The 18,199-nt window shown below is 40.9% G+C and overlaps 1 protein-coding gene across 3 annotated transcripts in view; it reads right to left on the bottom strand.

Annotated features, from left to right (window-relative positions):
- Positions 1-3,177: 3,177 nt before the first annotated feature.
- The window catches only part of slc18b1 (solute carrier family 18 member B1), a 41,912-nt gene continuing 26,890 nt past the window's right edge, over positions 3,178-18,199 (bottom strand). The window contains exons 9-15 of one of the 3 annotated variants that reach the window (XM_067983859.1): positions 15,959-16,050; positions 15,313-15,408; positions 11,033-11,107; positions 9,884-9,977; positions 9,699-9,748; positions 7,271-7,303; positions 3,178-3,517 (exon numbers count right to left, since the gene is read on the bottom strand). In XM_067983859.1, coding sequence (XP_067839960.1) covers positions 3,448-3,517; positions 7,271-7,303; positions 9,699-9,748; positions 9,884-9,977; positions 11,033-11,107; positions 15,313-15,408; positions 15,959-16,050 — 510 coding nt within the window. In that variant the 3' untranslated portion in view covers positions 3,178-3,447. The remainder of the gene's footprint in view (positions 3,518-7,270; positions 7,304-9,698; positions 9,749-9,883; positions 9,978-11,032; positions 11,108-15,312; positions 15,409-15,958; positions 16,051-18,199) is intronic. The other 2 variants (XM_067983861.1, XM_067983860.1) reach the window with 2 other exon arrangements.

Genomic DNA, 18,199 nt, shown 5'->3' with positions numbered 1-18,199 from the left:
AGCTAAGCGATTCTATAACCAACGGATCAGATCAAAGCTCTGCAGTCCTGCCACATCCAGTCATGAATGGTGGGGGACAATTAAACAACTAACGGGAGGAGGAGGGTCTGTAAACATCCCCATCCTCAATGATGGCGGAGTCCAGCACGTGAGTGCAAAAGACAAGGCTGAAGCGTTTCCAACCATCTTCAGCCAGAAGTGCTGAGTGGATGATCCATCTCGGCCTCCTCCTGATATCCCCACCATCACAGAAGCCAGTCTTCAGGCAATTCGATTCACTCCACGTGATATCGAGAAACAGCTGAGTGCACTGGATACAGCAAAGGCTATGGACCCCGACAACATCCCAGCTGTAGTGCTGAAGACTTGTGCTCCAGAACTAGCTGCACCTCTAGCCAAGCTGTTGCAGTACAGCTACAACACTGGCATCTACCCGACAATGTGGAAAATTGCCCAGGTATGTCCTGTCCACAAAAAGCAGGACAAATCTAATCCGGCCAATTACCGCCCCATCAGTCTACTCTCAATCATCAGCGAAGTGATGGAAGGTGTCGTCGACAGTGCTATCAAGCGGCACTTACTCACCAATAACCTGCTCACCGATGCTGAGTTTGGGTTCCGCCAGGACCACTCGGCTCCAGACCTCATTACAGCCTTGGTCCAAACATGGACAAAAGAGCTGAATTCCAGAGGTGAGGTGAGAGTGACAGCCCTTGACATCAAGGCAGCATTTGACGGAGTGTGGCACCAAGGAGCCCTAGTAAAATTGAAGTCCATGGGAATCGGGGAAAACTCTCCAGTGGCTGGAGTCATACGTAGCACAAAGGAGGATGGTAGTGGTTGTTGGAAGCCAATCATCTCAACCCCAGGACATTGCTGCAGGAGTTCCTCAGGGCATTGTCCCAGGCCCAACCATCTTCAGCTGCTTCATCAATGACCTTCCCTCCATCATGAGGTCAGAAATGGGGATGTTCACTGATGATTGCACAGTGTTCAGTTCTATTCGCAACCCCTCAGATAATGAAGCAGTCCGTGCCCGCATGCAGCAAGACCTGGACAACATCCAGGCTTGGGCTGATAACTGGCAAGTAACATTCGCACCAGACAAGTGCCAGGCAATGACTATCTCCAACATGAGAGAGTCTAACCACGTCCCCTTGACATTCAACGGCATTACCATTGCCGAATCCCCCACCATCAACATCCTGGGGGTCACTATTGACCAGAAACTTAACTGGACTAGCCATATAAATACTGTGGCTATGAGAACAGGTCAGAGGCTGGGTATTCTGCGTCGAGTGACTCACCTCCTGACTCCCCAAAGCCTTTCCACCATCCGCAAGGCACAAGTCAGGAGTGTGATGGAATACTCTTCACTTGCCTGGATGAGTGCAGCTCCAACAACACTCAAGAAGCTTGACACCATCCAGGACAAAGCAGCCCGCTTGATTGGCACCCCATCCACCACCCTAAACATTCACTCCCTTCACCACCGGCGCACTGTGGCTGCAGTGTGTACCATCCACAGGATGCACTGCAGCAATTCGCCAAGGCTTCTTCGACAGCACCTCCCAAACCCACCTAGAAGGAAAAGCGCAGCAAGCACATGGGAACAACACCACCTGCACGTTCCCCTCCAAGTCACACACCAGCCCGACTTGGAAATATATCACCGTTCCTTCATCGTCGCTGGGTCAAAATCCTGGAACTCCTTTCCTAACAGCACTGTGAGAGAACCTTCACCACATGGACTGCAGCGGTTCAAGGCGGCGGCTCACCACCACCTTCTCAAGGGCAATTAGGGATGGGCAATAAATGCTGGCCTCACCAGCGACACCCACATCCCATGAATGAATAAAAAAGTAAATAAATAAACCTTTATGAAACAGTGGTTCGGCCACAACTGGAGTATTGTCCCCTGTTCGGGGCACTGCACTTCAGGAAAGATGTGAAGGCCTTAAAGAGAGTGCAGAAGAGATTTACTTGAATGATTGCAGGGATGAGGGACTTTAGTTACATGGATAAACTGGAGAAGCTGGGGTTGTTCTCCTTGGAACAGAGAAGTTTGCGAAAGGTATTCAAAATCATGAAGAATCTGGACAGAGTAGATGGAAAGAAACTGTTCCCATTGGCAGAAGGGTCAAGAACCAGAGGACATAGATTTAAGGTGATTGGCAAAGGTGACACGAGGAAAAACTTTTTTACACGGCAAGCGGTTATGATATGGAATGCACTGCCAGCAGAAGTGGTGGAAACAGTTTCAATCGTGGCTTTCAAAGGGGAATTAGATAAGTACTTGAAGGGAAAAGATTTGCAGGGATAGGGTGGGGGAGTGGGACTGGGACTAGCTGAATTGCTCTTGCCGAGAGCCGAATGGTCTCCTTCCGAACTGTAACTTTTCTATGATTCTAATTACTTTTCATAATCACAATTATCTTTACACATCATCCATCATTTTTCACCACTTTCCACATAAAATAGAAACCAGAGGCATCCCATTATCTCCTCTTTGACTTTCTAACACACGAGTTTTACCCTACTCTTCCAACCCCTTAGTTTAGTTCAATGCTATTAAAAGGAGCTCTCGTCAGGTTCCAGTTTTGAGGAAAATAGTAACCTGTCCTTCCTCTTTACAGATGTGACAGAGCTGCTGTATCTTTCCAGCATTTTCTGTTTATTTTAACTTTCCATTTTTTTTTCTTTTCAGGGTATACTTGGGCTTGGCAGCTATAAAAAAAAATTTGCCAAGCAGTTTTTTTAAAAAACCCATGGCCCTGGAAACCTTAAACCACCTCAAATATTTTCCATGGGGTTACCTTGGGTTAAAGGACTAGGCCTTGTCATACTTGACTGTTGCTTTGCATCCTAAGAAGTATTTTGGCAGAGTGAAATGGTGGATTCGTTTAGGACTGACACAATAGGCTTTTGATTATCTGCTTTTTCTCAGTATCCGAGGAGACGAGCACCACGAAGTTGCTTTTGCAGTATTAGGACAAAGGAAAGCTGGAAAAAAAATCCTACTTTAGTCATCTTTCAGGAAAATAATCTTTGCAGAAACTATTACACCTGCTCAGGAATATTGCAGTGGTTGTTTTTTTTTAAAAGTTATATAAAGAAAACACACAACAATTCAAGGAAGGTTATACATATAACTAAAAAAAACGAGAAGGAAAAAAATTGAATGCCAGACTGGTGGTTTTATTAGTGTATCAGTGACATTGAAGTAGTGGTGAAGACCATCAAATTATACTGGATGGACATGAAGTAATTACTTTGCTTTCACTTTTTTTAATTTGGTGGTAGTGATGTAAAACACTCAATATTCCAATGACAGTCAAGTAGCAGAATAATTATCAATATATAATGTGCAAATATGAAAACTCAGTTGCTCAATGAAGGCAAATTTTAAAAATTCCAAATGTCCAAAAGTTGTCTAAGTTTCAAAATTCAATTTATTAGTCGTATTCTCTCTCCATCGATGTTATTCTCTTCATCTGTGTTATTCCCAGAATGTGACCTTTGTTTAAAAAAAAATCAAAATCAGGTTTTCATCCAAGACAACAATTTAATAAAAATAATTATTGGGGGGGTGGGGGGAGAAACAGGGAAAGAGAAAGGAGTTTTTTGTTAAAGTTTTAACAATATGCCACAATCCACTAATTTAAATCAAACTTTTTCTTCCCAATATACAGGTAACTCACTTAAGAGCAAGTCTAATTCAAATATTGATTATTCCCACAGTCACTTTTATGGCACTAAATACCTGATAAAGCAAGTGCATTAAGAAACAGCTTTTCAGTGGTCCACTTCTTTGTGATCCCATTTCATTTGCAGGATGTGCCTCTCACCCACTGATCAACCCATAATACCAATCTTTATCTTGTAATCATTAAAGTACAAGATTAACCAATTTAAACGCAGAAATAAAGTGATGTCATTAAATTTCTATCTGGTTATATTCATTTCCTGATATAGTGTCTAAACAGTTATTTAGTGACACCACAAGAAAAAAGGAATATAATCTTTTCACCTCCTCCCCAGTAAAAAAATTATATAGCATATTATACAAACATTGCCAGCAGAACTAAAATGCTAAATTACTGAAACAGAGAATTCCACGTCAACTGAGCAAAAGTGTCTCAAAAACTGAAGCAAAAGGTCAAGGGGCATCATTACACAGTCAGGGTTCCCTCTGGTATCCAAAAAGATTTTTTAAAAACTTTAAATTCCAAAGGCCATTTTGGCTCATATCAGTTCATCCATCCAGACTGATCTTGAAGTTTTCCATTGCTACATCCAAATAGTTCTTAAATGATTCCAGGATTTTTGCCTCCACTTCTCTGTTCAGGAGTGCTTTGCATGTATTGATCATACTTTGTGTGAAGAATTTCCTGTTATCAGTCCTAAATTTGCTTTTTATTAGTTGGAACCTGTGCCACTTGGTCATACTCTCAATTTCAAGTAATTTTCCAGATTTACCTTTCCCACACTGTTTACTATCTTGTATACACCTCTAAGGTCATCTCTCAGACACCTTCTTTCAAGATGTGGAGATGCCAGTGATGGACTGGGGTGGACAAATTAAGGACTTGCACAACACCAGGTTATAGTCCAACAGTTTTATTTTAAATCACAAGCTGGTGTTGTGCAAGTCCTTACCTTCTTTCAAAGCTGAAAAGCTCATGTTTCTCCATTCTTTCCAACTAACATAACGCCATTGATCAGCCTTGTGTCTCTTCTCTGTACAGCAATAGAATGTCTTTGTGCCTTGGTGTCTGAATGCAATAGACCAGAGCACTACACAGTAGGATTACGACTTCCATGGACTTGTACACAGTTTTGGCTACACGGTTGAACATTCCTTGTTGATTCCGCTCTGCATTGATTGGGCATATTGAGCATGGAGTCTACAAGGTCTTTTTTCACTTTATTCTTATTTTTTTTTACCACCACCAATAATTGAGCATCAACAAGTAAGGTCAAAGCAGGAAAAAATGGTAGAAAGTCAAAATTAAAAGACTCTTTATCTGAATGCACAGAGCATTCATAAGATAAATTAATTAGTTGCACAAATAGAAATAAATGGGTTTGATCTAATAGCCATTACAGAGACATGGTTGCAAAATGACCAAGACTGGGAACTAAATATTCCAGGGTACATGATGTTTAGAAAAGACAGGCAGAATGAAAGAGGTGGGGGAGGGGGGGCGTGGGACAGGAAGCCCTGATAATAAAGGATGACATAAGGACAGTAGTGAGAAAGGATCTTAGTTTGGAAGATCAGAAAGTAGAATCAGTTTGGGTGGAAATAAGAAATAACAATGGGCAGAAAACACTGGTGGGAGTAGTTTATAGGCCCCCTAATAGTAGCTATACCGTTGGACAGAGTATTAATCATGAAATAATAGGAGCTTGTAACAAAGATAATGCAATAATCATGGGGCACTTTAATCTTCATGTAGACTAGGCAAATCAAATTGGCAAAGGTAGTTTGGAGAACGAGTTCATGGAATGCAATTGAGACGGTTTCCTAGAGCAATACGTCATGGAACTAACCAGGGAACAGGCTATTTTAGATCTTGTATTGTGTAATGAGATAGGGTTAATTAGTAATCTCACAGTAAAAGGGAAGAGCGATCATAATCTGATAGAACTTCATATTGAGTTTGAGAGTGACGTACTTAAGTCAGAAACTAGAGTCTTAAACTTAAATAAAGCCAATTACATAGGTATGAGGGGGCGAGTTGGCTAAGGTAGATTTGGAAACCAAATTAAAGGGTATGATGGTTGAAAAGCAATGGCAAACATTTAAAGAAATATTTCAATATTCTCAACAAATATACATTCCATTGAGAAATAAAACTCCACAGGAAAAGTGATCCACTCGTGGCTAACTAAAGAAGTTAAGGAGAGTATTAGATTAAAAGAAGAGGCCTATAATGTTGCCAAGAGTAGTAAGCCTGAGGATTGGGAGAGTTTTAGAAACCAGCAAAGGATGACCAAAAAATTGATGAAAAGGGAGAAAATAGAATATGAATGTAAACTAGCAAGAAATATAAAAACAGATTGTAAGAGCTTCTACAAGAGAGTAGCAAAAGTAAACGTTGGTCCCCTAGAGGCCGAGACAGGAGAAATTATAATGGGGAATAAGGAAATGGCAGAGATGTTAAACAAATATTTTGTATCTGTCTTCACAGTAGAAGTCACAAAAAGCATACCAGAAATAATGGGGACGCAAGGGGCTAATGAGAGTGAGGAACTTAAAAGTAAAGTAATTATCAGTAGAGAAAAATTACTGGAGAAATTAATGGGACTAAAAGCCGATAAATCCTCTGGACCTGTTGGCCTACATCAGAGGGTTCTAAGAGAAGTGGCTGCAGAGATAGTGGATGCATTGGTTATGATCTTCCAGAATTCCCCAGATTTTAGAACGCTCCCAGTGGCTTGGAAGGTAGCAAATGTAACCCCACTATTCAAGAAGGGAGGGAGAGAGAAAACAGGGACCTACAGGCCAATTAGCCTGATATCAGTCGTTGGGAATCCATTATTAAGGAAGTGGTAACAGGGCACTTAGAAAATCATATGATTAGGCAGAGTCAACATAGTTTTATGAAAGGGAAATTGTGTTTGACAAATCTATTAAGAGTTTTTTTGAGGATGTAACTAGCAGGGTAGATAAGGGGGAACCAGCAGATGTAGTATTATTTGGATTTTCAAAAGGCATTCAATAAGGTACCACACAAAAGGTTGTTACAAAAGATAAGGGCTCATGGGGTTGGTGGTAATATTAGGATAGAGGATTGGTTAACGGACAGAAAACAGAGTAGGGATAATTGGCAGGTTGGCAGGCTCTAACTAGTGAAGTATCACAAAGATCGGTGCTTGGGCCTCAGCTATTTACAATCCATATTAATGACTTGGATGAAGGGACTGAGTGTAATGTATCCAAATTTGCTGACAATACAAAGTTAGGTGGGAAAGTAAGCTGTGGAGGAGGACACAAAGGGCTCAATTTTAAAATCAATTTGCGGGTGCGTGGGGGCCTTGGAGGCTGCGAAAATTCTGAGTAGGTTTGGAAGCCGGTGCCAACCCGTCGACTTCCGGGGTTGTCACAGTCACACCTGTGTGCGTGTGCGCTTCACAAATCCAGAAGTCCCGCCGGCAATTAAAGCCAGCAGGATGATAGTTAAAGAACCAAATACACCTCATTGAGGTACTTAAGGTACTTCATTTCTGATGTAGTAGATAGTTAAAAAGATTTTAAACTTACCTGGGTGGCTTTCTCACAGCTTCCGATTCACGCCTGGTAAGGGCCGGATCAGGCAAAAATAAACGAAATAAATTAAATAAAAAACCATTGCACAAAGTTAAAAAACAAAATAAACCTACCTTTCCACCCTGCTCCGATGTCTCCCTCTCAGCCCCCAATGTCCCTCTCCGATCTCCCCCGCCCCGATCTTTTCCTCTTCCCCCCCCATCTACCGTGCCTTCCACTCTCTGTTCCAGCACTCTCGCCCTTTCCCCCCAACCCCTCGCGTAGCAGCTCCTGTCGGCAGCCAGCCTGTCAATCAGGGTGCGAAACCCGGAAACAACTTTGATCACCATCAATTACATCGCAATTGCATCGGAAAAGGCAAGTTGTTTTAAAATTCTGGTTTGCCACGTGCACCTTCACACCAACCCCCCCCTCCCCCACCGCTGTCAACCCGCCATCATTTCAAAATTGAGCCCAAAGAGTCTGCAAAGGGATATAGACAGGTGAAGTGAATGGGCAAGAAGGTGGCAGATGGAGTATAATGTGGGGAAATGTGAGGTTATTCACTTTGGTAGGAAGAATAGATAAGAGAGACTTGGGTGTCCTGGTACAAGAAACACAAAAAGTTAGCATGCAGGTACAGCAAGCAATTAGGAAGGCAAATGGCATGTTGGCCTTTAGTGCAAGGGGGTTGGAGTACAAGAGAGTCTTACTACAATTGTACAGGGCTTTGGTGAGACCTCACTTGGAGTACTGCGTACAGTTTTGTCTCTATCTAAGGAAGAATATACTTGCCTTAGAGTTGGTGCAACAAAGGTCCATTAGATTAATTCCTGGGATGAGAGGGTTGTCCTATGAGGAGAGGTTGAGTAGAATGGGCCTAGTCTCTCTGGAGTTTAGAAGAATAAAAGATGCTCTCATTGAAACATATAAGATGCTGAGAGGGTTTGACAGGGTAGAGGCTGAGAGGTTGTTTCCCCTGGTTGGAGAGTCTAGAACTAGAGGGCATAGTCGCAGGATAAGGGGTCGGCCATTTAAGACTGAGGTGAGGAGGAATTTCTTCACTCAGTTGGTTGTGAATCTTGGAATTTTCTACCCCAGAGGGCTGTGGGCTGAGTTATTGAGTATATTCAGGGCGGAGATAGATTTTTGGACTCTAGGGGAATCCAGGTATATGTGGAATTGGAATTGAGGTTGAAGATCAGTCATGATCTTATTGAATGGCGGAGCAGGCTTGAGGGGCCGTATGGCCTACCCCAGCTCCTATTTCTTATGTTCTTATACATGACATACATTTGTTTCCCATTTTTCCTTCCTATGAAAACTTTGCACAGGCAATAGCTTACTGATTATCACCCAAAACGATAATCAATGCATTCACTACACTCAGAGCTCAATGCTTGCACCAGGCTGCCCTTTACCTCAGTGGACTGGATGAGGATTATCTACTCCATACCAGAGTGCACCCTTTTACATTAGAGATGTGACCAGACTGTCACTCCTTGATAAAAAAGCTAAAATTACTAGAGCAATAACTCAAGAGTTGTAAATACCTAAGGAAGACTTCCACATATGTGCCAAAAACAAGGCCTGCTGCACCTCAACATTTTGAAAATCAATCCAAACATCTACACAGCACAACAGCAAAACTTTCCATTACACTTTTGCCTGTGGAAATCTCTTCCTTTTACAAAGAAATTCAAATCCTGAGTTGTCCATCATCTGCTGCTGGAGCACGTGGACTATAGGAAATGCATCGCTGGGTTCTCCCGATCAGCTGTCATAACCTCTGCAAAAACTCCATATACACATCTAAAACGGGGTTCCTGCTGATCTTCCTCAGATGTTATGGCGGCCAATCGAGAGAACTGAGGACATTTTTGGCGTATGACTAATCCATTAGGATCTAGTACACAGTCTTTATGCTAACAACTGCCTGCCTCAACTCCAGGAAACAACTATTCTCCTCACTAGAATGTCACTTTTAGCTTGAATATAGAGAAACAGATGCATAAAAAAATATATATCCTATATTAGGAATAGATTTTTGGGATTCCCGCTCTCGACTGCCATACCAAGTGTCTGCTGCAAAGTGAATTTTTTTTTCAAAAATTTTAATCCCGTCTTCACCCAACTTCCATATATGTACAATGGTTGATCGCCCAATTGGAGCCATCGGTGCAACATTTGAGACAAAGTGCTTAAACATGCCACATTTTCGTCTACCCTTGGCTGTCACGAACCCCTGCTGCTGTTCTCAAAGAAATTAGCAGCCCAGAGGGTGAAGGAAGAGGGGAAAATAAACAAGGTCACATCATTAGTTCCTATTCTTAAAATGTACCAATGATGGCTGTATGATCAGATAGCTAGTCACAGTTCCTATGGGCACCCTTACGCTTTAGTATTCTTTTAAATTGAAGAATCTTAAAATATAAGTACAAACCTCCTTTTGTGCACCATTTCCACTATAAAGTACAAACCCATCAGAATACCCTGAAAATAAAAAAAAATCATTATGCTAATGGTAACAATTAAAGGAATCATGTTTCTCCAATTTTATTTTTAAAATGGTGGCTTAAGATTACTACTCTAATTATTCTATGCATCATCTAGGTTGTGTTTACTTACAAAAATGAATGGAAAGCCTCCTTGTATAGCTGCAGCCCACTCAAAATTCAATTCTTCATATAGGTATCCACCCAGAATTGGTCCTACAAATGTTCTGATTTAAAAGAAAAAAAAACAGATGCTACTAGTTACCATTTAATAGGTTATTTTGTGCCACAGCAAAATTTATAACTTTCTGCTTATACATGCTTGTGTGAGTGACTTTTGGATTGGTAGACTGCACCAGTGGATAAAATGTGTGGAGCAAGACCATACGCGTTTCTTCACACTTGGATCAATGTGAATGCACGGGTGCAAAAGTACCACAAAGCTGTACATTAACATTGGCGCTCCATAATTTGGAGGAACCCAGGGCATCCAATTATATACAGCCAGTAGAACTTGAGGCAAATGTTATTCAATGAACCTCACTTGTGCCAGCAAGTTGGGTACAAAAATCAAAAACTGCAGCAAGTAAAACGTCCATAGCACGTAGTACTGTTACTGAAAATTCACAGCAAAATTAAATGGCACCTTTACCCTGTTTCACAATACAATATTCTCCATATACAAATTGTTATAAGTTTGCAACAAGATCTAGCAGAAATGCGCACACACAGAAAGGTGACAGCAGCACACATTTTAAAATCAGATGCTAATGAATAGCATGACTGGAAATGAATATTTTAATAAAAATAAATGATCCCAAATTATATGCACTTATTTACTAAACATCTTGTATATAGCAGGCACCTCCTGGAACACTTGCCCATCATACCTGCCTGTCACACTTAAAAACATACCTATGGCTTATACCATAAGAGTCCTCCCAGCTCCAAGGCACTATTCTTTACATAATCATTAGCCTCAGGGTTACTAAATTTGGACCAGACACCCCATGGTTCCCTGCAATGCCTTTCCTCACTTCTACTGCTGCCCTAATCCTGAGCCAGCATTTCCCTTCTTGACCATCACTTCTGCCCACCCTGCCTGCAAAAGCTCAAACATCAATCATACTTCGGACTGTACTGAAAAGTGGATTAAATCTTGAGCTCAATAGTTTAACACAGAAATTACTAAGATACAAAGCATTAGAAAACTCCCACAATAGATATAACAAAACTACTAAAATACTAACCCAAGAAGTTACAAGTGGATATTTATACGTACCCAAGACACCAAAACGCTCCAAACATTCCAGACACTAGACCTAAAGTAGCAAGTCCCTCTTCGAATCCATTCTCACTGAACAAGGGATGAAAGTCAATGTCAATTATTACATTCAAACCTCATTAGAACTGGTTCCTTAGAGTCCTCCTGTACATATAAACATACTGATGTGATCAGTCATTACCTGGTCTCTCAATCTACTCTACTGTCATTCCACCATGTAATTCCATTATTATGCCACATGCAAAACAAACCATTTCTGCACTGCAATAGAATGTTAAACAGTCACGGCATCAGTTTAAAATGAATTGGGAGACGAGCAAAAAGATAGAGATTAAAAACTCTATTCTCTAATGAGGCCGGTCAAATCCAGTTCGATAACTCTTGCCATGACACAGACTTAGAAAAATGATTTGCATTTATATAGTACCTTAGAATGTCCTCGGGACATTTCAAGGATTCATAAATAATTAATTGCTTGTGAAATTAATTCACTTATGTAGGTAAATATGGTTGCCAATTTGCACATAGGAAGGTCCCTAGAAGAGCAAAGAAGATAAATGACCAGCTAATATAGTTCGATGATGTTGTTTGAGGAAAGAATGTTGGCCAGGAGAACGCCCCGATTCTCTTCAAATAGTGCCATGAAAATAATTTAGGTCCATCTGGACAGGCTGGCAAGTTTGATGCTTTGGTTTAACGCCACATCTGAAAAATCGCACCTCTGACAATGCAGCTCCCCCTCAGGACTGCACTAAAATGTTAACCTAGATTACTTGCTCAAGTCTTAGGAGTGGCCTCGAACCCACAACCTTCTGACTGAGGCTAGAGTGCTGCCAACTAAAGATGCTTAGAGAGTATTCATGTAAAGCCATGGCCATATTTTTAAATATTCTGGTCTCAACAAATACACCATTAAACTAGCTTTACATTTATAGATACAGAATTACACCACGGAAACAGGCCTTTCAGCCCATGCTGGTGCTTACCCCCCCACACTAGCAACAGTCCTAATCCGATGCGTTTGCCCTCTTCCCATATCTAACCTATTCTTAAATTGTTGATATGGTCTCTGCTTCAATCCCTAACTCCAGTAGTTCATTTCAAAGCCTCACAACTCTCTGTGCAAAGAAGGATTCTCCTGCTCTCTGTCCTAAATCTCTTAGGTTTAATCTTATATCTATTTCCCCTCAAACTAGACTGCCGAACAATGGGAAACAGTCAGTTTCTAGCTACTCTGTCCCATCCCTTTTTAATTTTAAACACTTTTCGAATCACCTTGTAATCTCTGTGCTGATGAAAACAGACCCATTCCACACACCCCCACCCCCCGCCACAAGTCTTTCTATGTATTTGTATGTTTTCATACAAGGCAGCATTCTAGCGATTTGCCTCTGTATCTTTTCTATTGCCTCAACATTCTTCCTATAGTATGGAGCCAAAAACTGCACACCGTCCTCCAAAAGTGGTTTTAATAAGGCTTTATATGGAGCAACTGTGTTTTTCTTTATATACAGCATCTGCAGTAGGCTCATTTTCCTCAATTACTAATATAAAAAGTATAGTACTGCAAGAAGAAATTTGTTCAGATTAAGCTACACCCCCTCCCATTTAGATTTTTAAAATATTGCGCCAATTTCCAGACAGTTTGGATGAAGGGGAGGCATAGATCATCATTTAGGCACCATCAGCAGCCAGTCAATGGCAGTGGTGGTACTGCCTGCTGAGACCTTATCAGACACTAGGGAATACACAGTGGCCACAAATAAAACAATGCATGAGGTAAGCTGGAGGATGTTCTAATGTGTGGAATCTAAAACAGGTGGATTCCATAGAACTGAAAGCACTAGGCTCCAGTACTGGTTCTAATTTTCTCCTGTAGTTAGGTAGACTCATCCTTGATAATGAATGTGGAGTCTCAAATGTATATATTTAATATTCAGAGCTATATTTAAAGATTACACCACACCAAATACGGAAGATTGTCATGACGTACATGGCAAGTCTTTTTCTTTATTCTCAACGGGGGAAAATAGTGGTTCTTTTCAGAAACAATAAATTTGTGAAGGGATCACTAGTTAATTCTTATAGAGCTTTTATGGAACAGCTGTTTTACGCTTCCATGGTCTTTGGGCCTCATACATTTTATGAAAGCCATAGTGACAGTGACAGTGACTCCACTTAGAGCCCAATTCTAATCTGCAGCAAAAGGTGGTTTAAAGGGAAAATTAAACATTGGCTTAGCATCAGTGCAAAACCAAAACTACTTTAGAGATCAAAATTTCCTCACGAATTAAGATCAACATTAGGCAGTTTACTTTTTGTGCAACTACTACACAGAAAAACAAAGTGTGAATGTACCTCATCACTTGTCCAAGTGAAAAGTTAAATTTCTGTTAGTCATCTACTATAAAAGCTTAACAAAAACTTTACTGCAGTATGGCAAGTTAAATTGCACATAAGCATTTCACTCCAATTTACAAATTTGTCTTTGAAACTACCTTTTACTGCAGATTAGAATTAGGGTTTAGATGGAGTCACAGCCTCTCTGCCCCAGCTTTCATAAAATGTATGATAGCTTCAATGTGAAGAGCTCGAGCCACTTACTGACCTTGGCTACTTTGTAAATGCAACATGAATGCAGATTCAGGGTCTGACCCGAGTGTGGAGACTGTTACAGGCCAATTTTTTAAAGCCAACATTTCCACAAGCTTTAGTGTTATGATATGGCAGTTTACTTTCTTTGCAACTACCAAACAGAAAATTGCACATTGAATTTTGAATGTGGCAAAGCAATGAGATTCAATAGGGTGACCAAAACAGGCAATTTCAAAGCCACAACTGCGAAACGGATAGATGTTAGCATTAAGATTTTGCTCTCCGTGTTTCTAATTTCCTATTTCAGGACTTGAAACAAAGTCTGAATGCAAGTATTACAAATCACTATTAGTACAGTCATGACATTGGTATTTAAACAATTAGAATACTGACATAATAGATCTAGAATCATAGAAAATTTACAGCACAGGAGGCCATTCGGCCCATTGTGTCCGCGCCGGCTGAGAAACGAGCCACCCAGCCTAATCCCGCTTTCCCGCATTTGGTCCGTAGCCCTGCAGGTCACGGCTCTTCAGGTGCACATCCAGATATTTTTTTTAATGAGTTGAGGGTTTCTGCCTCTTCCACCCTCTCAGGCAGTGAGTTCCAGACTCCCCCCACCCTCTTTCCTCATTTCCGCTCTAATCCTTCTACCAATCACTTTAAATCTCTGCCCCCTGGTTATTGACCCCTCCGCTAAGGGAAATAGGTCCTTCCTATCCACTATCTAGGCCCCTCATCATTTTGTACACCTCAATCAAATCACCCCTCAGCCTCCTCTGTTCCAAGGAAAACAACCCCAGCCTATCCAATCTGTCAACACAGCTAAAATTCTCCAGTCCTGGTAACATCCTCGTAAATCTCCTCTGCACCCTCTCTAGTGCAATCACATCCTTCCTGTAATGTGGTGACCAGAACTGTACACAGTACTCAAGCTGTGGCCTAACTAGTGTTTTATACAGTTCTAGCATAACCTCCCTGCTCTTATATTCTATGCCTCAGCTAATAAAGGAAAGTATTCCATATGGCTTCTTAACCACCTTATCTACCTGTCCTGCTACCTTCAGGGATCTGTGGACATGCACTCCAAGGGCCCTCATTTCCTCTACACCTCTCAGTATCCTCCCATTTATTGTGAATTCCCTTGCCTTGTTTGCTCTCCCCAAATGCATTACCTCACACTTCTCTGGATTGAACTCCATTTGCCACTTTTCTGCCCATCTGACCAGTCCATTGATATCTTCTTGCAGTCTACTGCTTTCCTCCTCGCTATCAACCACATGGCCTATCTTTGTGTTATCCGCAAATTTCTTAATCATGCCCCCTATGTTTAAGTCCAAACCATTAATGAATACCACAAAAAGCAAAGGACCTAGTACCGAGCCCTGCGGCACCCCACTGGGAACAGCCTTCTCTTGAAGTTAAGAGCCCTTGAGGTTCTAGGGCTGCATGTCTAGCAAAAGGACGAATGAAGACCAGAGCTGCAGAGGGAAAATATAGTTCTTATGAAATGTAGTCAGGTATATTTTCCTCAGTTCGCAAACAAAAGAGTGAATCAACAAGTAGGTGTTCCTGTTTGTGCTCACACATTAATGAAGAGAAATTAATGAAGAGAAATATACCCAACTATCCTTAGGAGGCAAAGATTAAAAATTATGACTTTATAATTTAAAAATTCTTACTAAGCACAGGTGATAATTTCTGGAAAAACCGGAATGCCAGACATGCTGAGTGAAAATCCAGATAGTACCAGCATTAAAACAAACATCCAGAGCTGGCTGTAAAGGAAACAAAGATTCTGTTTAACAAAATAAATTCTTTAGAAAGACTTTTACTTAAATCAGGTTACTGTCAATCTTCTAATATCTGAATTGCAAAATATATATTAAAATAAAAGTGGCAAATGGAGTTCAATTCCCTTCCCCTCAGCCAAAAAACTATGATGTTACATGTACCAGAGCAAATATTACTGTTAGAAGTTACAGGTAACTTTGATTATTTGTAGAATAAATAATCAAAGTTACATAAATACATAAATCATATAGGGATCAGGAAATTATTTTGATAAACTTGTACTGTAATGTATGTCCCCTTGCATCTTCCTGGGTCTAAAATATTATGAGAGAGAAGCAACTTCTACACATGGTGAATGCCATTACTGTTTTGTAAGTATTTATTTGAATAAAACCAAATACACACTGAACTCTATCCAATATGTACAGCCCGGGTGAGTGAAATAGACTGCAGAATATTTAATTTTCCACTTGAAAGACATTTCTGCTGTAATGCTATAAATAAAAACTTATGAAAACTATACAAAATACCTACGTCTTAATGTGAAAAATGGGTGTTGGTCCCAATAACAGAAAGCTGACAGTAATCAACCAACTTCCAACCAACATTAGCCACTTCCTGATTCTCTGGAATTAGGAGGGAAAGGGAATGAGAAAATAAAATGTAAGTGAATGAAAACCGAACAATGAGAATAAGTTCCCCCTCCTTTTTATGAATTCTAAGTTATGTCATTAGGGTAACAGTGACCACATTATACAGTTTCAATTGGCTGGTAGAACTAAATGTACTGAAAATCTACAACTCATACACTGGTAAGGCCACAGCTGGAGTATTGCGCACAGTTCTGGTCACCACATTACAGGAAGGACGTAATTGGTCTGCAGAAAGTGCAGAGAAGATTTTCAAGAATGTTGCCAGGGCTTGAAAATTGCAGCTACGAGGAGAGATTGGATAGGCTGGGGTTGTTTTCCATGGAGCAGAGGAGGCTGAGGGGAGACTTGATTGAGGTGTACAAAATTATGAGGGGCCTAGATAGAGTGGACAGGAAGTACCTGTTTCCCCTAGTGGAGAGTTCAAGAACTAAAGGACATAGATTTAAGCTGATTGGCGGAAGGATTAGGGGGGACACGAGGAAAAATGTTTTTACCCAGAGGGTGGTGGGTGTATAGAATTTGCTGCCCGAATTGGTGGTAGAGGCAGGGACCCTCAACTCTTTAAAAAAATACCTGGACCTGCACCTAAAGTGCTGTAAGCTGAAGGGCTACTGACCGGGTGCTGGAAGGTGGGATTAGAATGGGCACCTGGTTGTTCTTTGAGCCGGCACAGACACAATGGGCCAAATGGCCCCCTTCTGTGCTGTATCTTTTCTATGGTTCTATACCAGATTTTAGAAGGACAAACTTCGCTAAAGTGGCAGATGATTTGGAACAGGTTGATTGGCTAACCCTACCGGGTGGTGATGCGACCAATGTCAAATACAAATGGAAAGTTTTTAAGGACAGGATAAAAAAATGTGGAAGGTAAATATATATCCAAAATCAAAAGAAGGGAGTGTGGTATGAAAAAGCCAAGGTGGCTGACTGGTTATGTACAAAGACAAATAAGATGAAAACAAAAATATTTGTACAATCTTTGGGCATCTTATACTCAACTAAACAGAATTAAGTACAAAGAACAGCTAAAGAAACGAAGGCTGCTATTAGATCAGATCAGCTGAAAGGATAATGGAAAAGAGGATTGCGGACAATTGTGGAAGTAATGGGAAAAGCTTTTGGTTTTGGTCTCCTCACATGTTGGATGTGATATTGAGGCTTTGGAAAAGATGCAGAGGAGGGCCACTAGACTAATTCCCAGTTTAAAGCATCTTAGTTATCAAGACGGGCTAAAAGAGCTGGGGCTCAACACTTTAGAGAAGCGTAGACTTAGGGGCGATCTAATCAAGGTTTATAAGATGATGTTAGGAATAAATTGTGTTAGAGTTGAGAATTTGTTACAATTAAATAGGTTAGGGAGCTCCAGGGGTCACAATTTTAAGTTGTACAAGGCCAGATCTAGGTTAGATGTCAGGAGGTGGTTCTTTTTCCAGAGAATAGTGGACCTCTGGAACAGGCTGCCGGCTTGCTGAATTCCTTCAAGTGAGAGCTAGACCTGTTTCTGGCTGGGGCGGAGATCAACTCTTACAAAAGGTAGGTAATGTAATGCATAGAATTATCAGGGTCAGAGTGATCTTCTAGACTAGTTTCGGGGTCGGAAGGGAATTTCCCAGATTTTTTTTCCCCCAAATTGGCCTGGGTTTTTAGCCTCTCCCGGGAGATCACATGGTTTTGGGTGGGGTGTGTGTATATTGTGATACACAGGGTATCACAATTGTGTGGGACAGGCTGGATGGACCAGAGGGTCTTTTCCTGTTAGTCATTGTTTGTTTGTTTTCAACAAAGCAATGTGCATGTGTGAAATCTTCTATACCAATACACTAAATAAGTTCGGTGACAGTACTGAATGCTATAGAATCAAATACAATGGCAACATAATTACATATAATGAAAAGGTTTAGTCACTGTATTTCAATTTAATTCAAACAGGCCAAGTCAATACATGCTGTTCAAATGCACTGTGCCACAAAGGCATGACCCATAATTTCCTACACAATTAGATCATGATGTTAATTGTGCCTTGGGTTAAAGACATCAAAAAAGATCACCCCAGGTCACTATGGATGGTTGAAGCAAGAAAGGCATTAGGAAACACCTTGGAGCAGGGATACCCAGCTGTGGG

Source organism: Heptranchias perlo, chromosome 5, assembly GCF_035084215.1.
Source record: "Heptranchias perlo isolate sHepPer1 chromosome 5, sHepPer1.hap1, whole genome shotgun sequence".
Classification (NCBI taxonomy): domain Eukaryota; kingdom Metazoa; phylum Chordata; class Chondrichthyes; order Hexanchiformes; family Hexanchidae; genus Heptranchias; species Heptranchias perlo.
Note: the sequence above shows the minus strand (reverse complement) of the source record. Positions and strands in the feature narration are given on the sequence as shown.